The sequence below is a fragment of the Canis lupus genome, chromosome 26 (assembly GCF_048164855.1).
Source record: "Canis lupus baileyi chromosome 26, mCanLup2.hap1, whole genome shotgun sequence".
NCBI lineage: Eukaryota > Metazoa > Chordata > Mammalia > Carnivora > Canidae > Canis > Canis lupus.
Genome location: NC_132863.1, coordinates 24,901,898 through 24,927,133, shown reverse-complemented (window position 1 = coordinate 24,927,133; position 25,236 = coordinate 24,901,898). Strand labels below are relative to the sequence as shown.

The 25,236-nt window shown below is 42.2% G+C and overlaps 1 protein-coding gene across 9 annotated transcripts in view; it reads right to left on the bottom strand.

The window, feature by feature from the left end:
* Nucleotides 1-97: 97 nt before the first annotated feature.
* The window catches only part of CBFA2T2 (CBFA2/RUNX1 partner transcriptional co-repressor 2), a 146,365-nt gene continuing 121,226 nt past the window's right edge, over nt 98-25,236 (bottom strand). For 7 of the 9 annotated variants that reach the window (XM_072800609.1, XM_072800614.1, XM_072800612.1 and 4 more), the window contains 5 exons: nt 22,946-23,031; nt 21,137-21,332; nt 11,932-12,000; nt 9,174-9,364; nt 98-5,019 (listed from right to left, as the gene is read on the bottom strand). In XM_072800609.1, the coding sequence (XP_072656710.1) occupies nt 4,720-5,019; nt 9,174-9,364; nt 11,932-12,000; nt 21,137-21,332; nt 22,946-23,031 (842 nt within the window). In that variant the 3' untranslated portion in view covers nt 98-4,719. The remainder of the gene's footprint in view (nt 5,020-9,173; nt 9,365-11,931; nt 12,001-21,136; nt 21,333-22,945; nt 23,032-25,236) is intronic. The other 2 variants (XR_012018501.1, XM_072800608.1) reach the window with 2 other exon arrangements.

The window sequence follows — 25,236 nt, the reverse complement described above, 5'->3', positions numbered from 1 at the left end:
CCACAAAAGAAGGCGGAGTGTACACAGAAGTTAGCCGACAGGACCTCTTATGGTGGTATGTATACCACCTTCCCTGCCAGTCCCGTTCCAGCTCGAGTCAGAAAAGGAATATAGCCTTTTTATTGACTACTTTTAGGTAGAACAAACTAAATACATATTTAACAGTTTTGGTTCATTTATACAGTACATTAAATAAGTTATGCACAGAGTTAAGTAACAAAAATTCCTATCTGAGTAAAATGACAAAGCACAGAGAAACCAGACTACCGCATCCTGTGGGTGCTTTCACATTCATCATACCCCCCCTTAAAACCACACTCGGAGGCATAGTTTTCTATTTATTTACATTATTGGCTTTCTTTTATGGATGGAGCTTTTGTAGCCTCATCAGGAACTTGGAAAGCCGTGAAAGTGGACTGAAGGCTGCTGAGCCAAACAGCACTTTCAATCATTCACCTAATGCTTATTGCTGCTTCTCTCTGCCAACTCCAATGCAGGGATGGGGCTGTCTTTGCCAGCTGCCAGCCGCACATGCCCTATTTGGTATAAGCATGAATGAGTGTACACTGGGCAGTTGTGGGCCTGACCAGATGGGGTCTGCAGGGGAAGTGCCATGTCTGGGGTTGTGGAGGGCAAGGGGGACATAAGGTCCACCCTCAGGCCTCCTAACCTTCTCCTGGCTCAAGATGGAAAAGGTCACCTGCACCATCATCTTTGGAAATGAGCATGTCAACACACGTGGGCAAAGAGGCAGGTAGTCAACGTTTTGGTTTCATAAGAACTAGACACTCAGAGCTGAAGGGCCCTATTCAGCAGCTCGCCCAGCCCGCTATCACCCCGGACAAACTGGCCCATGCTGGAACAGTCCAGATCCCTCTGGCTTTTCTTACATTTGGTTCAAACATGCCACCACCCAATTCTCTGCAAAGAGCTAAAAAAAAAAAAAAAAAATCCCAAACAAAAGACAAACCCCCCCAAAACCAAACCAAACGCCACCCACCCCCAAATCTATGTTGGCTTGGTCTACTGACCTGGTTCTGACACCAGTTCTGACAAAAGCTTCGAAAATGTATTCTATTTTCAATGATATATTCAATCCATAATCCCTCTATAGTTTCCAGGACAAATGGCTACCTGGTCATTATGCTTTCATTCTGAAGAACTCCCTACCATACAATTCCAAAGTGTTGCTGAACCTTCAACTCCACTTGCTGAAATATCATCTGGAACTACCCAGAACAAGGTCTACACCCTTTGTAAGCAGGTGACAGCCCTGGGGATCAATCTGACTTTGGAACAATGCATACAGAGTAAAGTGTAGATTTTCTGGCTAGAAGCTGAAGATGCTCATGCTGACACCAAGTGAGGAGCTCCTGGTAGACTAACAGGCCCAGATAAGCAAATGATGTCCATACTGCAGTCAACACCACACCGATCTGTGCTAGGTAGATGTGTCTGGCCTCTAGACTTATATCCACTAGTATAAGTATGACTCAGCAGTGTCCAAGATCCACTTGCTCTGTAACCTCAGGGTCACATGACTGTGCCTGAGCACATCTGCTTGAGGCCCACCCCTGGAGCTGCAGAGACCCTCCAAAGTCGAAGCCCCACTCATGCTCACAACTCCTAGGGTGGGCTCCCTATTCCTGAGCAGGTATAATTAACCAACTTCTTCCCAAGACCATTTGCCCCACCAAATGGAGTCAGGCGTGATACAGGTGGCAGGGACCCAGAGGACTGAGGTAATGAAGATCCAGCCCTTAAGCATCAATCAGAACATTTAAAGATGGCTCCCAGTTTGGCCACTTGGCCTTCTCTGGGTTCTGCAATCATTCCTCGCATGTAGAGGACAACAAAGTCTCATATCCATCAGTGACCCTCAGTGGTTGATGCTGAACACTGGCCCCATCCTCCAGATGTGCTCTGCTGGTGGGCAGGCATGTGTTGCATTTGCTGTACATTTCCACACTAGTATCGAAGAGCCTGGAACTGCCCTGACATGACCTTCAATACCACCACTTACCACGACTCTGATCCCCTTGGTCTTTTTTGTCCCCCCAAATAGTAACTATCAAGGTTGGTCCTCTAAGCAGCCTGATTATATAAAGATGATTTGAGTCTAATTACATGGAAGTGAGAAGCCTGAACTTGTACTCCAAACTTGTATCTGGGATGGTGAGCAGACAGTAGAAACCAAGTGGGAAAGCTGGACTCACCCTGGCCCCTTCAACCCCTCTCCCCCCACCCCAAGACAGTGCCAAAGAGCAGGAAAATTTCAGATAAGGATGATGAAGAAAGGGATTCTTTACATCTAAATAGGAAGTCTTGAACAGATATCCTAGCAACCTAGATGTGAAAGTGACCAAAATTAAAAGCAAGTGGTCTGAGAACTGAACTAGAGTGTAGAGTACTACCCAGATTTTCAGCCTGGCCTCTGGGCAGCACATGAACAAAACAGTCTAGAACAGCATCACAATAACTCTGCAAACTTAGCTGTTGTTGAGAACCAGAGCCCACAACCGTCAGATAGGACCTGTATAACAAAATGAAACCTTAGCTACAGAAATTAACATGGAGTCTGATGAATAGTATTTGTTGGTTTGGGCTCTTGATTCCAAGAAAGATTCCCAGGAAAAACCTGGGCTACTCTGGCTAGTCTGGTGGCCACTGAAAACTTCCCCAGGTGTTCATCTTGCCAACGAAATGACCACGAACTGAGGTCAGACCCAACAGGTGCCACGAGATAACCTCTTCCTCTGCTCCATCACCTTCTCATGAGATATCCCCCCCCTTTTTTTTTTCCTTCTAAGTGGCAATGTAGGCAAGTCCTGCCTAGGGTCCTAATTTCATTTCTGTTGAAGTCAGGATGTACCACCAGTTGCTGCAGTTTAAGGAATTCCACAATAAAGTTAACATTATTCTGTTATTCATTCTCTGGATATGCCTTACGTTATGCAATGGAAATCTAGGTATTTTAAAGGTGCCTTGCACTGAGTTTCTTTGTAAGATAGACAATCTTTAGGTAAAGTAAATTAGGGACTTGAAAGTTCTCATAGAAAGCTACACTTGTATGTGAGGGCAATGCTACTATACTGATTCTTTTTCCTTGATGAGACTGAGAGCTTTTATTTTACTCTGGCCAGCACACAGAAGATAGCCATCTAAAGCTGGTCTTTCATGGGCCAGCCAGAGCAGAGCCAACCAAATCACCCCAACTGATTGCTTGAGTCAAGAGGGTGCTGGAGGCTTGGAGGTGGACGGAGAGAAGGTCAGGGTCATTGGGCTCCAAACAAAACACAAATGGTGGGGAAGAATATATGCTGCAGTTGTTCCTAACATTGTAGAAGGGGTATAGGTGATGTCAACTTTGGAAAGCCAGGTAAACACATCTGGAAAACTCCCTGATGATGGGAAGAAAAATTGGTAAGCCTCTCTCAAAATGGCTGTCATATTTCATGGAACATTTCTTAGCTCAAGGGGAAGCTATCAAATAGATAACATAAGGGAAACCGAGATTGTATGCCTGATAATAAATTGATGTAATATGTATTATGGACAAGGTTTGAAGAATTCTTTCAGGTCCAGGAAGGCTGCTGAGATGTGACCAGGTCTTGACTGCTGAGGCAAGTCCTAGCCACAACACATCACATCCTATGGGACAATCATATCAAAAGGGGCCAAACACAGACCACGAGAAGAAAATCCGCACGGTGATCTGGACATGCGTGGTCTGAAATAAAAGGGACACAGAACAAGAAGACTGTGCAAACAGCCAAGCGGTGACAAAAGGTTCTGCATTTCCAATAGATCATCCATTCAATGATTTGACGATACTAGTTTGGCCAACATGCTCAGAGAGAACAGACTATCCACAATTGAGTCTCATTCTCCTGCAGACCAATCCATGCGCTGGAAACTATTTTCTGCATAAGCAAAATCAAGTAAGAGAAAAAAATGGGTCCAAACTAAAGTAGCAAGCCAGGTTGGAAAATCTTGTCCAAAATGATCTGTGATGCTTGGAGGAAGTTTTATTTGTATTTTCATTATTATGGGTGCTTTTAGTGAAACAGTGACTTCTTTCCTGTGATTTCTGATAATCTTAACAAGTCTGAACAGCAGGGTCGAGGAGAGTCCTGAGTGCTGCTTTTGCCTGCCCAAAGTCCTGGCGGGGCTCATCAGCGGCATCTGTGAAGGGTAGAAATGAAGGTAAAGTTGCTGTTCTGGGGCAAAAGAGGCCACCCTGGCAGAGGGGATCTCCTCTGCAGCCTGCTGTCAGTCTCCAGGCCTCTGCTGCAGGATGGTGTAGTAGGAGGCAGTGCATGGGGCGAACTACCTCCAGCCTAGTGGGGCACCTCTAACAGTCTGCTGCCTTAAGAGGCAGGGATGGGAGCTGGTGGTCTACACTGAAAAGGGGCCGGCCATGCCAATTTCAGCTGGGATAGGAACAAACCCGGAAGCCCAGGAGGGAGGTGGCAGCTCTGGCCAGCTGCCCATGTGCAGAGAGAATGGCACACTGGCTCCCCCAAGAACACAGACAGGAAACTGGGGCAAGTGTCTGAAGAGGCTGTGGAGCAGTGTTTGCTGGGCTTGCACTCTTCCTGTCTCCACTTCACTTTTTTGCCAATGACCCAACATCTAATTGCACTGGTTCAAACAGCCAGACCCCCTGTGCCATGTTTTGTGGGGCTGTGAGGTCATCAGAAGAAGGGAGTCTGGGGCTCAGAGTCCGTTGGTGTCAATGGCTGTCACAGAGGCGGGTGTTGAGGAGCGTGAGGTGGTTGCGGAGGTCTTGTCCAGAGCCGGGCTTGGCACACTGCAGTCGGTGGACCTGGCTGAGGAGCCCCTCCCTCCAGGAAGCAGTGGCCGGCTCTGGCTATGGGGACTCTGGCCATGCAGGTTCTGGCCACAAAGGCGGTGGTGCCGCTCCCAGTCCTTGTGCTGGCAGAAAGACCCACAGTATCGTGCAATATTGCAGCCACTGCAGGTCTCACTGGCTTTACGGCCACAGTTCCAGCAGTTCTGCAAGACAAGGCAAGGGTTAGTTACTTGGCTCTTGTGAGGCAGGCTTAGCACCCTCTGTCATCTGCACTGTGCAGGGAGATACACATGCCTCTCTGAATTTCATTGGTATAAGAGGCAAACTGCCTGCCACGGGTTGGCAGGACGGCAAGGCCAAGAGTGCCAGGGAAGGGCAGGTGGTAGTTCTCGCCTCCCGCTGAAGGCACCTACTCACTGTTTTGACTCACATTTAATCCTCAGTGACCAAGCTAAACCCTGTCCCAGGGTTCCTGACACCACACATGCACACGCGTTTAGATGTTTTTTCTCTTGCTGCTCTCAACAGAGGAATAATCTTGATTATTTGCACCCACAACATCTGATGCTTTAAAAAAGTCATCTGCCAGGGGGCCAGGAGTGTGGGTAGTCATCCTCTGTGCCTATTCTCCTTTCAGGGGCGTGTCTCATCACAGGTGGGCTGGGAGTCATGGGACTACTAGCTTGTTTAAGGGAGCCCCTGCAACACCTCAGAGCTCAGGGCCCTGGAGATTTTCCTGCTACTCTTTGTACGTGCCAAGGGAGGGGCAGGTATTGCTGGGCTTTAGCAGAAATGCACTGGGGGGTGGGCAGGCTGAGGAAGGGAGAGCATCAACTGAGAAAGCATGAATTCTGACAGAAGCTATGAGCCAATAAAACTTGGGTAGAGCTGTGAGTGGCAGTCCTGTGAAAGCAGCAGCAAAAACAGTCATTGAACAGACAGCATCATGCTTCTTCCAATTAGCTAAGAAGGGAAGAGCAGCACCATGGAGAAGGCTGCCACTTCTAGCACCTGCCCAGCGTATACCCCCTGGAAGTCTCTTTCCAGAAGCTCCCCTGAGGACTCCACCAATGAGCCTGCACCTGATGCCCCCAGGACCCACTCAGAAGACAAAATGCCTCTGGCATTGGCAGGTGAAACTACCAGGAAGAGGCCAGGCTTTCTTAGGTCTCAGGGAGGACCTGAGCACCAACCAGCTGGCCACCAACCCCCACCACAGGGTCTCTAGAATGGCAGAAGCCAATCTGAGGCCTGGTCTGACCAGTCCATAATCCCCTTGGGGAAGAAATGTAATCTGGACACTTGCTCAAGTATAAAACAACAGACAAATTCTTGAGGCCACCTAGCCCCCTTTTGCATTGTGCAGATGGGACACTGAAGAGCCAGGCAGGCAGGTTCGTGCCTAAAGATATACAGTGATTACATGGCTATGCAAAGTCCTGGAACCTGGACCCCCTGACTCTGCTAAACTCAAGATCCATGTTTAGTTTTGAAGAGCTTACAAAGGATTGCAGACTTCCTTCTAACACAACAGACTTCTCAGGAAATACACTCTAGGGACTGTGCAGACTTGCCCAGCACCAACACCACAGGACCAGAATAGGGAACAGAGATGTCTTTCTTGGGATGTATTTACAGATCCTCAAGCAAAAGACACTCCAGAGAACGTCACACTTTTAAGTCTGATAGACTGACTCCCAACGATGTTTTGGCAGAGCATTAACACTTATAGGGAAGAAACCAGTTACTGCCTCCATGGGGCTACCGTGGAAACACAGGTCAATGTGTCAGCCTCATGGTCAGCCCCAGCTGAATGAGAGAGCCTCTATTCCCTCTCTGTTTAAGCCTGCAAGAGCATCTCAAACCAGGACAGGGTTTTTTGTTTTTTTTTAAAGACTGTATTTATTTATTCATGAAAGACACACAGAGAGGCAGAGACACAGGCAGAGGGAGAAGCAGGTTCCATGTAGGGAGCCCAACATAGGACTTGGTCCCAGGACCACACCCTGGGCCGAAGGCAGACGCCCAACCACTGAGCCACCCAGGTGTGCCTAGGACAGAGTGAGTACCAAACCACTAGTAAGTACTTTCACCTTGGCTGCCATTATGTATCTAAAATAGATTATTTCATAATTTATGGGACAAAATGAAGACAAACAGACCCCCCACCAGAGGTAGATCATAGAAATCTAAGAACATGGTTAGTGTCAGAGCAGCTAGAGCAGTCAGAGCAAAGAAAGTGTCAAAAAAGACTCTTTTAGGTTTCCTTTTCCTGTGTCTTTTTCCCGCAACCACAAGGCTTTCTGCCAAGATATAAGGCAAAAAGTGTATTATTGTTATAGTCACCCTTCAGATCAGCATTCCTCAAAGGTAGAGCAACACATACGGCCAAACAGTTCCTTTGTAGCTAGTGGGAGAAGGTTATAAACCTTTTGAGTTACTGACCAGGGAAGTCACCAAGGGGATTCTAGAATTTCCTTAAGCACAGATCAACAGTCTATGCCACTACTATAGGTTCCCCTGACATCTGGAAGTGAATCCTTCCTATGAAACTTTTCATAAACAGAAATGGTGTAAAGTGGAAAAGCTATCAGCATTAATTTATCTGGAAAAATTTTGAGTGTTCCCAGACCCAAAAAATAATTTCTCTTAGGCTTTTCTTTAGGACACATCTTGTTAATGATGCATAATATAAATTGAGATAAAGATCACAGACCCAGTTCAAAGCTCCTGCAGCTGGATGCTGAGAGTGGAGTTCCAGGTGAAGGAGCTTGCCAGGGCTGTTCTTGCTGTTCAAGGTGTATGCTGCCTCTAATAGCTTGCTGCATAACAAATGCTGAATGCTGCTTTTGCCTTTTGCCCTTTCTCATTAAAGTGAAAATTCTCTTCAGATTTCTTCAAGCAAGGGAAAATAGGTACTAACATAGGCCTTTTGTAAAAGCAAAGGTGTAGTTTGCTGGCATGGATGCTGGTGTGTGCCTCACCTGTAGGCCACTTTGTACACTGTTTAAAATTATAGGTCCTTCATAGCACAATGCTATAAGTGGTAAGCTGGGATTTAAACCACACAGTCCAAATCCAGAATTCATGGTCTTAGCCAAAATGTTCCACTACTTTTTTGGAGGCAGACACAGTTAAAGATAAACATAGATATAAAAGCAGGTAAATATGAACAGATACAGAATTAAATATAACAGAGATGTCACTGCTCAAAAACCATTCTAAAGAAAAAGTAGGAAGAGAAAAAGGGTAAGAAAAGGGCTAATGGAAGTATTTTCTCACAATTCAGTGTCCTTGTTGGGGTGCAACAGGCATTTTCCCACATCCACTGTGATAGCCAAATAATACTTAGACATGTTCCTCTTCACATGGCCACACCTGGCACTACTATACTGAAGGGGACCATTTACATAGGATTAGACAGTAACAGGGCAGCCCGGATGGCTCAGCTGTTTAGCGCCACCTTAGGCCAGGGCCTGATCCTGGGGACCCGGGATCGAGTCCCACGTCAGGCTCCCTGCATGGAGACCGCTTTTCCCTCTGCCTGCGTTTCTGCCTCTCTTTCTTTCTGTGTACACACTCTAATGACAAACCCCTAGTTCTTTAGGTCTCAACTGGTAGATGGATCTGCCTCTTACACAATTAGGCTTGTTTCAGGACTTCAAGTTTATCTCAAATCTGAAAAATGACTGAAATCAAAGTTACAGAAGAACTTTTATATCCCAAAAGACTATGTTTTTGTCCTATGCTTTTTTCTTTTCTGTTTTGTCCTCATTGTGGTACAAGAGTGTCCTGTATAGAAGCATCACCGTGTTCTGGGTCTTGGAGAGATGGGCAGGTCTGCCCGACCTGTCACTTCAACCTATAAAATAACTATCCTCGTTATAAGCAGAACAAATGCTCTAGGGCCCTGTTATCTCCTTACCCCTGTATCCTGGTTTCAGCACTGAGGGATTCTATCAGTGAAATTCCTTAAGCCACAGTTTCCTCATTTAAAATTGGAACCCAACAAACAATACCTACCTTACAGAGTCACTGTGAGGCTCAAAAAGGCAACACACACCCTTAACTCTGGGTCTCTGGCACATGATGAGCCCACTAGTCAAAGGTAGTCATCATAATCAACAAACTTTGTCTTCAGGGTGAGTTTTTAAAATTGAAACTGATACAATGAGCTGATTTATGTAAGAATCATTAAGAAACAAAATTCTTCTGGTATTAGAAAAATCAGAACCATCTAGTTCAAGAGCTGACTGTTGTGTCTTAGTGCCTAGCACTTAAGAAGAAAACAGTGGGCTCGGTGACTGAAGCTGCCCCAAACCCCAGCCCTGGCCCCCAGGGCTAACAGAACTCTGACCTCTGTTGACTCTTCTTGCTCATTTATGACGAGGAAGGCATCCTCTGCCGCCTGCCGTTTGACGTCTGCTATAGTTTGCTCCATCCGAGCTCTCTCTGTTGCAATCACTTCGAAGGCTTTTTGCTCTGCCTCAGCAACAGCTTTCTGTACTTCTGACATGGCCTGAATTTTCACCTTATTCACAGCTTCTTCTAGAAGAAAGTGACAGTAAAATCAACTGGCCGAGAAATCTTTTCCCTCCCATTCTCTGTCACTTGCAAGAAGGAACGGAGCTGAAACAAAAGAACTTTTCCAAAAATACACAGGGTTTAACATATGACATACACATTCAGTTTTCTTATACTCACTCATCTGTTCATGTGCTCATTTGTTGGGTGTGTAGATGGAAGTGGGCACTGTGCTAAGGGCTGGGGATATCTATAGGATGACGACATAGTCCATATTCACCTAACTGTGATCAAGTACAAAGGTGGCCTGGGGTGCTTGACATATGTCAGTACAGGAGACAGAGTTCCAAGGAGAAAAGTGGTCAGCTCTACAAGTGGCAGGGGAGAATTCAAGAAAACGTGTCCTGGTTGACATGGTAGGTGGAAATGAATTTTTGGAAAGTCCTGCATCCCATGCTAAGGCCTTTGGTTCTTCTTCTAAAGAAAACATGAATTCCTGAAAGGTCTATGCAAGGAGAAAGGACTGAAGGCAGAGACAGTCTGGGAGAGGCAGGGGGCAGTAGAAATCCACCTGATAGAAGAGACTGAATTTAGGCATAATCAAGTGGCACAGAAGAAGGTATGAAGCAAGATGAGGCCAGTAGCATCTAAGGGTCCAGAGGCAGAGGTGAAATTGAAGAGTGATAGTGCTATGAAATGAAACAAATAATAAACAAAATGCCATGCGGAGGCAAGTGAGAAGATCAAAGTGTCCCTGGGACATCCAGTCAGGAGGCAGCTGGGTATATAAGACTGAACTCAGCAGAGAATGGCAAGCTGAAGATACAAATGTAGGCATGCCAGGAACCTGGGCTTCCAAAGCCCTGTCCAAAGTTATGATTGTCCCACTTGGTCACAGATGACAGCACAGCAAAGACTTAAATCCAGCCGTTAACACTAAAGTTTGACTCTTAACCAGTTAACCAATGTACCTCCCAAGTAGGAAATCACTATTACCATGCACAAGTTAGATCTTGTGCATGGTAATCTTTCTCTCTACCTTAACAATTGCTACCTTCATTTCCCATAATTTTAGTCTACTTCTTGGTAATACGTATTTCCCCATTTCCAACTGCAATGATGTTTCCAAGTTGCCGTGTAGTTTTCCAAATTAAAAAAAAGAAAGAAAGAAAAATAAAGACTTATATATTTGTGTGTGAGACAGAGGGAGAGAAAGAAAGAGTACAAGTAGGGGGGGAGGACAGAGTGAATCTTCAAGCAGGCTCTCTGCTGAGGGCAGAGCCCATAGTGGGGCTCGATCCTACAATCCTTGATATCATGACCTGAGCTAAAACCAAGATGTGGACATTTAACCAACTGAGCCACCTATGTGCAAGCTATTTTTAATGACAAAATAGCATTCTGTGGTATTGCACTGTAAATTCACATAGAATATACTAAAAATGCTAATTTTACACATATTGTCTTTTTTTTTAAACAATTTGTGTGGCTAAGTTTGGATCACATGCTTTTGAAAGGAAGAATTCAAAAGCATGAAACAGGAATGATTTTAAGAATTTGCATGTACTGGGGTGCCTAGCTCAGTCAATAGAGTGTCAATTCTTGACCTCAAAGCTGCAAGTTCAAGTCCCATGTTGAGTACTTAGAAATAAGATCTTAAAAAAAAAATTTGCACATACTCAAGGCTGGTTACATGTAATAATTTCATATGTAAAACTCTAATGAATCATTTAGTGTCGTTAACAAGATCCTCTAAAAACAGGTCAACAAATATGTCAATAAAGACTCTGGGGGACTTTATCTTGTACTTTCTTGACAGTTGGAACAAACATTTTGCAGTATGTTTATTTGTATTTCTCACAATGTGTTCACATCTTTAGTTCATTTGTTTATAATGGTCTTGATGGTCCTGAAAGAGTCTCTATGAAGGACAAGTATTAACTTTTGTAAAAGTAAATTTTATCTTAGGAAGAAAAGCAAGAACCCTACTGGACTACAAAAAAATGGTCCTGGAAAAGGGAGTGTAGAAGAAAAAGAAAGCTCATGTCTGGACAAGGGCAGCAACAGGGACATGAGGCTAGTTTCACCCAGTGGCTTACCACAATAGGCAGACCACTTTTCTTTTAGCCTCCTAGAAAATGAGGCCCACCAAGAACAGTCTTGACAAAGATGGAGATAACAAAGGTGAAAGGAAGAGTGGAGGGCTGTTGCAAGACCAGAATGTATCAGGTTATGTGCGAACACAGTGTGTGTAGATTCAAGTGAAGCCAACAGGCAAAAATGAACTGAGCTATATGCTCAGAAATAAGGCTATAAATATAGAAGGAAAAGTTGGTTACTTAATGCCTCGGGGTGACCTAGCAGAAAGGCATGCAAGGAGCTTCGATGGACAGTCTGAAGTCATTCTAAATTCTTGACCTGCAGAGTAATGTGAGAGGAAGTCCGGATGTAAGTGAAAGCTTGAAGTGGAGTGGCAGGAGCTGAGAGTTCTGAAGAGAAAATAAGGAGACAACCACCTTTCCCCCAAACATGTGTTGCATACTCGCACAAATTAGTGAGTATGTGTGACCTAGAAGCAGACAGATACGTACCAGTTTTTTTCCAAAACTCCACAGGTACATATCCTGTTCCTGGCCTACTGCTGAATTCTCGCTGTGTATCTACAGAAAGGATAAACAGCACAGGGTTAGACATGATCTATACCAACATGTTTCATTTTTATGAAAATTTTTTAATGAAAAATTCTGACAAGGAATAAAATCAGATTACAAAAAAGTACACTAAATGTGTAGTTTTAAAACACACACGCATGCCTCAAATAGTAACGGTATTTCAATTCAAAGTAGTGAGATTTTTTTTTTTAAATTTTTATTTATTTATGATAGGCACACAGTGAGAGAGAGAGAGAGGCAGAGACACAGGCAGAGGGAGAAGCAGGCTCCATGCACCGGGAGCCCAACGTGGGATTCGATCCCGGGTCTCCAGGATCGCGCCCCAGGCCAAAGGCAGGCGCTAAACCGCTGCGCCACCCAGGGATCCCCAAAGTAGTGAGATTAAAAGTGATCTTCACTTTCTTATTTTATCTATATGTCCTTATTGTTTTTCCTATAACCGTGGATGTATTTTTAAGATACTTCCTAAAATGTAAACATAAGTACAGATAGATACTTATACAAATATATGCATGTATATCCCTATCCAATATAACAATTCCCATCGTGCATAGATCTCTCTTAACTGCTCTGTAGACATGTCAGAGAATATGGCTTTTGTTTCTTGGTAACTCTGAATTTGGGGTGGGGAAGGGTAACTTTGAATTTTTACAGGTGATTTATTTATTTATTTTTTAAAAAATTTTACTTATTTATGAGAGACACAGAGAGAGAGAGAAGAGAGAGAGAGGCAGAGACACAGGCAGAGGGAGAAGCACGCCCCACGCAGGGAGCCCAATGTGGGACTTGACCCCAGGACTCCAGGATCACGCCTGGGCCGAAGGCAGGCAGTAAACCGCTGAGCCATGCAGGGATCCCCTTTACATGTGATTTAAAGAGGTTGCCTTTAAAGTTTCTTAAAATGCTTATAAACAAATAAAAAGCAAGTAGTAAAGAAAATACTCTGATATGGAATAGTGCATTTCAAATGTATCCCAAAGAGGCACCCCAGTGGTAACCCCACTGGTAGGGGTTGTATAAACACACACACACACACACACACACACACACACACACGTTTATTGTGATTTTAAGATATAATATTTTATAAGAAGAGGGCCCATTAAGCTTTTTTTTTTTTTTTAAATGAGTCAATTCCAGCAGACTTTCAAATTTCCTTATGCTTTACTGAGGCTAAGCTGAAAAACAGATTTTATGCTCTGAATACTCACCAACCCATGGTGCAAAAAGGAATCAGGGAAACAGTACAGCGGGGGAGGGTAGCCTGGCATGAAATGTTTGCCAAGGGAGGTTTATAAAATGGTTACTCCTCATGAGAATGCTTCGCAACTGGCTGTAAACTGGTCTGGGACAGGGACGGATTCCCTCCCATTCCAGGAGCTATCGGCACAAAAAACCTACTGCTGTATTCCCCAGATAGCTAGGAGGGGATAATGAGGCACCATTTAGTACACTCACAATGTTGTACAACCATCCCTACTATCTAATTCTCAAACATTTTCATCATCCCAAAAAGAGACCCCATAAGTTTAAAATATTGACAGAATTAATACTTTTTGCGACACTGGGCTCTCTAGGAAGCGCTACTATGGAAAACAGAAGGGCTCTATTTAACACGGGTGAGATTCCTGATCCATGTAGCCATTTGTCAAACACCTAGAAACTCAAGGATGAGACTCATGAAATAAAAATAGGGAAAAAATCTAGGATCAGAAGAATCAAGTGACACAAGCTAAAGAAGGCAATGGATCAAATTCAATGGAATCTTTTTTATTAAGATTTATTTATTTATTGGTTTGTTTATTTATTTATTTATTTATGAGAGAGAGAGGGGGGTGGGGGCAGAGACACAGGCAGAGGGAGAAGCAGGCTCCATGCAGGGAGCCCGACATGGGACTCGATTCTGGGACTCCAGGATTGCGCCCTGGGCCAAAAGCAGGCGCCAAACCACTGAACCACCCAGGGATTCCCTCAATGGAATCTTAAGTAAGGAAAACCAGTGAGAAAAAAGGATTGAGTGTGTAGACAAGCTACCACAGGTTATTAAATGATAGAAGAAACATTTGTTTACTTGTGGGGATGTGAGGTAAGTCCTGATCAACCAAGGGAAAAGCTACTTCATTTCTGTTATCAATATGCCTTGGTCATATTCATTGTATGTGCCCAGTTCCTAAGATTTTATTTATCTGACAGATGTAAAAGGTGAGAAATCTAACCTTAAAGGAACTTCTCAGATTACTCAAAACATAGCTGGAAACTACATACATTTAATATGGCATTTCCATAAGTCAGAGTAACTGTACTTCTAAACCCAGAAAGGAACAAAAATCAGGATTTTCAACTGGTTCACTAAGAAAAGCAGAGTTTCAGAGGCTACTGTAATCAAAGGCAAGACAGATAACGTAAATAAATCACAATGGTATTTTGGCTATTTAAGAGAATGCTCTAGTTCTTAGGAGAAATAGAACAAAACATTTAAGGATGAGTGTCATGATGGTTGGGGGAGACTGAACCTACATCTACCTACTCATCTATAATGAGGTAAAGCAAATATGGCAAAATGTGAAAAGTGAAACCAGATAGAGGGCACATGAGTGCTCTCTGTCTTACTCAAAACATTTTTATGTGTTTGAAAAACTTCAAGATAAAAAATTGGGGAAAATGTTCTTTAGTATATATATAGAAAATTCTGTAAGAGCAAACAAATTTCTTAATAAATGAGTCTATGGGAGCAGGAGAGAAACAGTGGGTGGTGGCAGGTTTTTCATAATTTGTAGGTTTCTGTAATACTTGCCTTTCTTTGTTTTTTTTTTTTTTTAAAGATTTTATTTATTCATTCATGAGAGACACAGAGAGAGGCAGAGACACAGGCTGAGGGAGAAGCAGGCTCCTCAAGGGGAGTACAATGCAGGACTCCATCCTGGGACTCCGGGACCATGCCCTGAGCCGGAGGCAGATGCTCAATCACCGAGCCACCCAGGTATCCCAATGTTCGCCCTTTTTACAATGTAACCCATTTAAAAAACTGAGGGAATAACCAAATTAAAATACTCAAGAAAGGGCAGCCCAAGTGGCTCAGCAGTTTAGCACCACCTTCAGCCCAAGGCCTGATCCTGGAAATCCGGGATCAAGCCCCACGTCAGGCTCCCTGCATGGAGCCTGCTTCTCCCTCTGCCTGTGTCTCTGCCTCTTTCTCTCTCTCTCTGTGTTTCTCATGAATAAGTAAATAAAATATTAAAAAAAAAAACAACTCAAGAAAATACAGTGGATCAGCTATGAGTGAGTGTGTGCTGGTTCTAGAATGCTATACTTATAATCCGTACTAGTAATATGACTGTTTTGGCCAACTTTTTAACTTATTTAAGCCTCAGTGTTGTCGTCTGTCAAAGAATGTAATAGCAATTCCTATATCTCAACAGACAGCTTTGAAAGCACATGTGAGGGGGAATCCCTGGGTGGTCAGTGGTTTAGCGCCTGCCTTCGGCCCACCACGTGATTCTGGAGTCCCAGGATCAAGTCCCACATCAGGCTCCAAGCATGGAGCCTTCTTCCCCCTCTGCGTGTGTCTCTGACTCTTTCTTTCTCTGTGTCTCTCATGAATAAATAAAATCTTAAAAAAAAAAAAAAGAAAGAAAGAAAACACATGTGAAACTTTAGCACTGGCTAGAACACAATAAGAATCCAGATAAACTATGATTATTAAATTTGAATACTAATACGGTCAGAAAGATCAATGAAGAAAACAGACTGAAGTATTCAACAAAATGGAGTATTAGTAATTATATCATTTCAGTATCTAAAGGATGGGTGGGTATTCGTTATTTGATGGTAGTAAGTTTTAAATTAGATTGCTAATACCCAAATATACAGATTTGAATGTAATGTAGATGAAATCGGTTGTATATTGGATGAGGATGAAGGTCAAGGAACAAAGTATAAAAGGAAGTGATGGATTTGATTCCATAAATATTAGCTATCTTATCCATCAAAAACCAGTTGGGGTAAGAGGTGGGAGAGAAAACAAAAACCAAGATCAAATGAATAAAAATACCTATATTCACAACGTATTAATTTTATAGCTAAGAATACATCCGAAGGCAAAAATGCAAGATGTTTGAAAAATCACAGGTCCCATCTTAGTCCAATTAAATCAGAATCTTGACATGGGGCCAGGGCATCAGCAATTTTCCAAAAGTATCCACTTTTTGTTTTGTGATGTCATGGGCACTTAAACTACTGAAAGAATGTGTGTGACTTAGAATCCAGCATTAGTGAGTAAGGTCTTCCAAACCATACTAGGATCACCACCTCTCTGTTGGTCTTACATATTTTCTATTGTAACACTGTTAAAGTGTCTTTCTTTAGGTATTGCTACATGCTGATTATTTCAACTGTGGCCATTACTGGCTAACCAGCCATTTCATTCTCTTTTAACCTCCATTCTCACTCTATCACAGACACATTCACAATTTATTCCTCTTCTGTTCCTCCAGAGATATTCAAATTCTGTTACACCGGTAGTCAATATTTACAGTATTGAATGTAAATACTAATCCCAGTTGAGTCATGTGGTTCAGATTCTATGAATCTTTTTTTTTTTTTTAAGATTTTATTTATTCATTCATATGAGAGAGAGAGAGGCACAGACACTGGCAGAGGGAGAAGCAGGCTCCATGTAGGGAGCCTGACGTGGGACTCGATCCCGGGTCTCCAGGATAATGCCCTGGGCCGAAGGCGGGCGGCTAAACCACTGGGCCACAGGGGCTGCCCTGAATCTTTTTTTCTTTTTTAACAGATTTTATTTATTTGATTGGGGGGGGGGGGGAGTACACAGACAAGCAGGGCAGCCAGAGGGAGAAGAAGAAAGAAGCAGGCTTCCTGTGGATCCCAGGACCTTGGGATCATGACCTGAGCCAAAAGCAGACCCTTAACTGAGCCACCCAGGTGCCATCTATGAATCTTTTTATATACTTAACAAGTTTTTTTTTTTTTGAGAGTTAATAATTGCCTTGTTTAGTGTAATTATTTCTCAATCTTAACTTCTCTTCCTATTGTATAAATTACTTTTTTAAAAAGATTTATTTATTTATTTATTCGTGAGAGACACACAAAGAGGCAAAGACATAGAGGGAGAAGCAGGCTATCCCACAGGGAGTGTGATGCAGGACTCGATCCCAAAACCCCAGGATCATAACCTGAGCTGAAGGTAAACACTCAATCACTGAGCCACCCAGGTGTCCCTATTGTATAAATATTATAAATTTCATTTTCTTGAAAAAACTTCTAGCAAGCTTTTGGGCTATTACAGCCTCAAATGCTCGTGGTACACCCTGTTGCTTAGGACCCTCCCTAACCAGGCTAGGCATTCCCTTATGTTGATGGGTCCTGTTTAATCAATTCCATGGCTTCTACTTTCTGATTTACTTCCCTCTTTTAAGGTATATCATACCCTGTTGTGGTAAACGATGATAAAGGGTAGATAGGAGGTACATTTTTCAAAAAAGATTTATTTATTTATTTGAGAGACAGGGAGATCAAGTGGGAGCAAGGGTGCTCCAGTGAGGGGGGCAGAGGGAGAGAACCATCAAGCAGACTCCCTGCTGAGCGCAGAGCCCAAAGCTGGGCTCAGTCTCAGGACTCATGAGATCATGATATGAGATGAAACCAAGAGACTGACCCCTAACCAAGCCATCCAGGTGCCTTAGGAGGTACATGTTTTGAAAAATTGTGGGTGATTAATTAAAATTAATGGTTTTGGTTTGGTCAAAAAATTTTTTAAACATTTTATTTATTTATTTATTCATTCATTCATTCATTCATTCATTCATTCATTCATGAGAGACACAAGAAAGAGAGAGAGAGAGAGGCAGAGACACAGGCAGAGGGAGAAGCAGGCTCCATGCAGGAAGCCCGATGTGGGAGTTGATCCAGGGTCTCCAGGATCATGCCCTGGGCCGAAGGCAGATGTTCAACCGCTGAGCCACCCAGGCGTCCCGGTTTGGCCAATTTTTTACAAAGATTTATTGATTTACTTTAAAGAGAGAAAGAGAAAGTATGTGTGCTTGAGCCAAAGGAGAAGAAAAGATAATCAATCCCAAGATTTCACACCTAGTGTAAGGGCTCAATGCCATGACCATGAGATCATGGCCCCAACCTGAAACCAAGAGTCAGATGCTCAACTGACTGTACCACCTAGGTGCCCCAGGTCTAGTACAGAATTCTAAGTTAAAATAACTTTTCTTCAGAGTTGTCTTCTAAGTTTCTTTTCTTCTCTTCTCTTCTCCCTTCCTTCCTACCTTCTTTCCAAGATTTATTTATTTATTCATGAGAGGTAGAGACAAAGGCAGAGGGAGAAGCAGGCTCTCTACAGGGAGCCCAATGTGGGACTCAATCCAGGATCCTGGGATCACGCCCTGAACTGAATGAAGGCAGATGCCCAACCGCTGAGCCACCCAAGTGTCCCATTTTCTAAGTTTTTTTTTTTTTAATTTTTTTTAAATTTTTTTTTTTTTTTTTTTATGATAGTCACACACAGAGAGAGAGGCAGACATAGGCAGAGGGAGAAGCAGGCTCATGCACCGGGAGGCCGACGTGGGATTCGATTCCGGGTCTCCAGGATCGCGCCCTGGGCCAAAGGCAGGCGCCAAACTGCTGCGCCACCCAGGGATACCCATTTTCTAAGTTAATGATGCTGATATTTGTTTCTTCTCCAGTCTTGTCTAATTTATAGACTGGTTCAAGTTGGAATACTGACATTCAGTTCTGGATAATTAAAAAAAATTTTTTTCAGTAACTATCTTCCCTATCTATTCATAGTTTCTGAAACTCATCTGATTTGGATGAATAACAAGTTCATAAAAATATTAAAGTGAACATCCACAAACCTATAGGTCAAAAAAGACACTTCCAGCAGCCCTAAATCCCCAAGAGATGGCTAGTGGTAAGCCACAGTCCTGTTTAAAGGATGCTGGCCAGACTTACACTCCTACAGTCAAAAGAGCTCATAGAGATGATGAATGCCCAACTCTGTATTCCATCACCTATAGCCTCCATCCTACACCCCCAGAGAAAACCATTCTCTTGATCTCTATGATGATATTTTCTTTTTTTTTTTTTTTTGATGATCATTTTCTTGTTTTTCCTTATGCTTTTCCTACTTATTTATGGTTCCTTAAATAAAATACCAAAATACATCCCTTGTTGTCTGAAGCAAATTTATCCCTGAAAATATTGTGACTTACCAATGTTCAGATAGAAGGAACCTATATTTGATTATTTTACATGGGAAAAGTAAAAATGCTATGCAGTATCTTAGTGAATTTCTCCCCAAATCACCAAAACACTTAAATACTAAACATGTAAGTAAATAAATCACCAGCAGTTTCTGTACACCCAAAAGATTTAAAACACGAATTATGAAAAAAATAAAAAATACACACAAATCACAGATTATCTAATTATTTAAAAGTCATTGATATGTCTGTGTGTTATGTCCAAGAATACTGCAGAATGTAGAACAGTGCTGCTCCAAATGCTAGTCTGCACACCACTTTGGTCCATAAAGAGATCGGGAACTTACGCCAGAATGCCCGACCACTATGTCTCTAAGCACACTGTTTAATGTAGAGGACTCTTCTCAAAGTAAGCAAAAGTGTACCCCAATACATGCTGTGGCAAGCTTCTCATACGATCACAGTCCAGTAACAAACTGGTTTAGAATGGTTTTGGTCCACATTTTGAATAGCATGATTATTTAGGAGACGAATGATGCTTTCTTTCTCTACTGCAACAAACAGTAAAATAAAAATATAAAATATGTATACTATGTATAAATAAAGATACTGAAAAAGATGAATAGAGAGTAATGCAGAGTAATGTTTTAATTCCCCCAGCAAGACTTGCCATCGGGGCTAGAGAAGAGCTGCCTCAGGACTGCAGCTCACTCTGCACTGCACTGTATGCCACTCACCTCGACACACGCAGACTGACTGTTAGAATGTAGTTGATTTGGTTGGGGAACTTTGTATGTTTCTGCAAGTTGTTATAGGGACTACTTATGAAGGTTCAAATGGTGAGGGATATGATGAGCTCTGAAGTTATCTGTACATTTGTATATATGTATTGATTAACTGATCAGTGGATAGATTGATTGTAATCTCTACACCCAACATGGGGCTCAAACACATGACCCTGAGGTTAAGAAACACATGCTCCTCTGACTGTGCCAGCCAGGCAGCCCAAGCTCTAAAGTTTTTATAAAAGGAATCACACTGCAGCTACAAGTGTTCTTTGATGTCTTAATGTGATATCCTGCACAATGTTGCTCATCTATGGCTGCCTCAAGAGTCAACTCTGTGGGAGGGGTGGGGAGTGGGATCCTTTGGTTACCAATGTCTTTGCCTCTTTTATTTTGAAGTCTTTTTTAGACTAACAGCTGTTGTCTGTGGAACATGCTAGGTCTGTCACAATAAACGATTCATTCTCCCTGGTGAAAAGATGGAGCTTGAAGTGGGTAGGTGGATGGGGAAAAAGGCTGATCACAGATGGCCTCTCATTTAGCTGTGTCTTTGGATAGGGCACCTTTTCAGTTACTAAATGAATGTGATGGAACATTTTGGGGGAAAACACTGTGGCACTGCATGTATCCCGGATTGAGAGAACAGTTGTTCATACCTCTGCATCTTCAGGCTATGAAAAGGCAAGATGGGATAACTCAGCTTGGTATAATAGAATTTTTTATAAAGGCCTCCAGACAGAGGATGATAAATGGTATTTTCCTGGATGGGGAGTGAGAGGGAGAGGAGGGAAGATGACAGGAACATTTTTAGATTTTTCAGGGCTACTACTGAGGAATAAATGTGATGTACATGAGAATACCTAGGACATTCAACCAGGGAGACAACGATTCTTTCATCATCACCTAGCACACACAGAGAGAGAGTTAAAAACAGAATAAAACCATTAATATTCTCATTATCCCCAAGTTAAATAGTATTTCTTGAACCTGCCATGTACTGAATCCTTGACATATTTTATCATTTACTCTTCAAACTTACCTGGGTCTTTCTAACTCCACAATCTACCAAAGTCTTCCCTGCCATCATAGGGGAGACTCCTCCCTTACCATTGCTGAGAGAATCTGCACTCCCGGGACTGTGCTGCCTGGAGACCAAATCACTCCCTGTCTTCCTCATCTCTGTGTTTTCGTTACATCTTCTTTTCCAGTAGTTGAGTTCTTCACGATCAGATTCCTGACAGCGCCGCAGAACCGCCATGGAGCGCCTTGTCTTCTCTACCATTTCCATAATGCAATTCAGAGCCTAAATCAGAGAGGAAGTCAGGCAGATATAAGATTAGGACTGTCAAATAACCAATACTGAAAATTAAGGACAGGTAAACTATAAAGAATGAAGGCTTAAGTATCTTACAGGTTAGCAATATCAGCCTATATATGAAAGCCTTGCTTAACAGCTTCTTTTTACTTATTTATTTAATTTGGTGGGGAGGGAGACAGAATCCTAAGCAGACTCCATGCCCAGCACAGCCACAACATGGGGTTGAATATCACAATCCTGAGATCATGACCTTAGCCAAAATCAAGAGTGGGGAACACTTAACCAACTGAGCTACTCAGGTACCCCCAACAGGTTCTTTTTAAATATATATACAATGCAAAATGTTTTTTTTGGATTTCAAAATAACACTTTTTGGATTCTTCCAGGTTGAAGCAGCCAGAGTCTCTCACCATAATTCTTTAAATATTCTGATAAAACCATATTATCTCTCTGCCTAAATACATCAAGTTACTAGATAAAGCTAGAGATTTATACAAGAATGCAATCAGAGAAAGAACATTCAGAGACAATTTCACTCAACAAGGAAAAGGTATGTAGGTGTATTTCAAGTAGGTACTACATCTTTTCTTCCATTTTTAGGACACCAATTCTCTTTTTTAAAAGACTTTTATTTATTTATTTGACACAGAAAGAGTACAAGAAGAGTAACGGCAGGCAGAAGGAGAAGCAGGCTCCCTACTGAGGAAGGAGCCCGATGTGGGGCTCGATCCCTGGACCCTGGGATCATGATCTAGGCAGAAGACAGCCACTTAACCCAGTGAGCCAACCAGGAGTCCCTCTCATTTGTTTATAGAGAAGCACCATTTATTTAGCATTTCCTATATATTAGATCCTGTGATAAGCACCTTCTATTATATTATCACCTACCTTGCTATGAATTCAAATATTACAGTATTCTTTTTTTTAAGATATAAAAATTAAGGCTAGAAACATTAAAAACAACTTGCCCATTGCACAAAGATAGGAAGTAGCAAAGCTGAGATCTGAACTCACAGCCTCGTTTTTTTAAATTGATTTTTATTAAAGGTTTTTATTTATTTATTCATGAAAGACACAGAGAGAGAGGCAGAGACACAGGCAGAGGAAGAAGCAGGCTCCATGCAGGGGGCCTGATGTGGGATTCAATCCCAGGTCTCTGGGATCATGCCCTGGGCTGAAGGCGGCGCTAAACTGTTGAGCTACCCAGGCTGCCCCACAGCCCCGTTTTTTAACCATTATACTTTATGACTTCATTTGGTTATATCCTGAAGTAATTACCCCACTACAAAGATTTGGGAGTTACTCTTATCTCTCTAGCTAGGGGAGTAGCAGATAAATCAGGTTTATTTTATTTCATTTTATTAATTCATAAGTAAGCTCTACACCCAAAATGGGACTTGAAGTGCTTGATCTCACAATCCTGAAATTGAGAGTCACATGTTCAACAGACTGAGCCAACCAGTTGGCTTCATAAATCAGTTTTTATTGTAGATGATATGGCTCTGGTTAATTTCACATCAGGCATATGTACTCCATTACTATTGGTGATATTAAGAAGTAAAATATAATAGGAAAATTATACGCCATAAGATTCTTACATGATCAAGATGTTTCCATTCATCTGCCCACTCCCTTTCGGTCAACCGGTGGTCTACCAACTCATCTTGATAGCCTCCATTAAGACCTATTAGAAATGAGAGATTAAATTTGAAGACAGAGGAAAGAATACAATAAACAAAATTCTATCATGTAAAAACACACACATCCGTACCAAATGTGAGCACACTGCTAGGGCAATGATTCAAAATGGAGTGTAGGAAACACAAAATGACATAAAGCCAACAACAACAACAACAAATCACCATTTAGAATATATAACAAACTCTGACAAATCAGTTAAAAAGGCAAACAGCCCAAAGGAAAAACAGTCAAAAGAAATAAAAAGATATGCCACAGACAGAAAAGCATAGATGGTCCATAAAAACATGAAGACAGTAAAACTGTAAGTAGAGTACAAGTAAAAATCTCTACGAAGATAGCATTTCATATCCATATATTGGAAAAAACTAAATTGCCAGATAACCCTTAGTACTGGCAAGGATGTAACACAATGCAAATACTTAACCACCCCAAATAGAGTGGGTACTGTACAAGCACTTGGAAACAACTTAGTATTACTAAAAAATATGTACATTTTTAAGTAAGCTCTATGCTCAACATGGAACCTGAACTCAACCCTGAGGACTGAGTTGATGCTCTACTGACTTAAGAGTCAGGTGCCTCGCACAATTTTTTTTTTTTAAGATTTTATTTATTTACTTGAGAGAGAGAGAGAGATAGCCAGAGAGAGCACAAGCAAGGGGGGAGAGGGAAAAGCAGATTCCCTGCTAAGCAGGGAGCCTGATGTGGGGCTTGATCTCAGGACTCTGGAATCATGAATGACCTGAGCCGAAGGCAGATGATTAACCAACTGAGCCACCCAGATGCCCCCAAAATATTTTTGTATGGTTTTGATTTATATTTAAATTTGTAGGAATGCAATGACTGTGTGAATCAAAGGTATAATGAATTAACTGTCTACTATTTTGAAAAATCGTATGATACCACATATGACAGCACTGTTCATAGCATTGAAATCATTAATATAACATGGCTGTTACCAACCTAAATTTACAAGTGTTAATATTGATAGTAAACCTGTATCTGTGTAAGCACCTGCTTATTTTATGGGATCTTCTTGTGCAGTCATGCCTGAGCACTAACATATTCTAACAATTTCTTATATATTATGAATTAGAATATTGATCCTAAAGTTCTAAGTCTAAGACAGGCTATAGTATCCATAACTTCCATTTTAGGAGAGTAAAGAGGAGGGGCTGCAATATATTTGTTTAAAAGGAGGAGGGAATAAGTGGTTTGGTAAGAACTGAGAACTAGGGCACATGCTTTCAAGAGGACTAGGGAAAATTAAAGAATCTATAACCAGCCAGGAAGACAAATGGTTAAGCCTAAAACAAACCATGTAGGAGGAGGACTGAAGATCTTTCAAGGAGAACACATCAAGACAAAAAAAAATTTTTTTCTAAAATTGTTAGAAATGAAAGGAAAATCTGAGCACAACACAGCTCAGCTTGTTTTTAGCACACTTCTTCCTCAGAAAGTAATGGATCAAACTAGTTAAAAGTATATGTATGAATACAAAAGAAATCAATAGCAAGCTTCATTTTCTTTTTTTTTTTTAATATTTTATTTATTTATTCATAGACACAGAGAGAGGGGCAGAGACACAGGAGGAGGGAGAAGCAGGCTCCATGCAGGGATCACGACGTGGGACTTGATCCTGGGTCTCCAAGATCACACCCCAGGCTGCAGGCAGCGCCAAACCGCTGCGCCACCGGGGCTGCCCATGCTTCATTTTCAATGTAAAAAGAGAGTGATATGGGAGAAAAGGGACTGGACCACACAAAATGCTGCCAAGGGAGGTGCCACAGCATACTGGCAATGTATCCAAGCTTTGGGAATCAGATAGCTGGGGTCTGAATCTTGTCTCTGCCACTCTAGCTATCTGATTTTGGCCAAAATCCCCTCACCTCTTATCTGTAAAAAGAGGGTGAAAACTGCACAGGACCAGTGTGAGGACTGAATGAGACAACGTACATATGATGTACATATATTGCAACCTAAGCAGTACCCGGAAGTAAATGTTGGCAGCTGAGAACACCGTTTGTTGTCATGGCCCTCACCATTCATCAACCACACTGCATGAAGCCAGAGCCCTACTATGATCCTTGCCTCTGAAAGGTGCTAGTGGGCTAAGTCTAAGTCAGAATGTGGACAAGCAAATGTGCTGCAATTTTTTTTTTTACTCCATGGGGCACCCCACAAATGG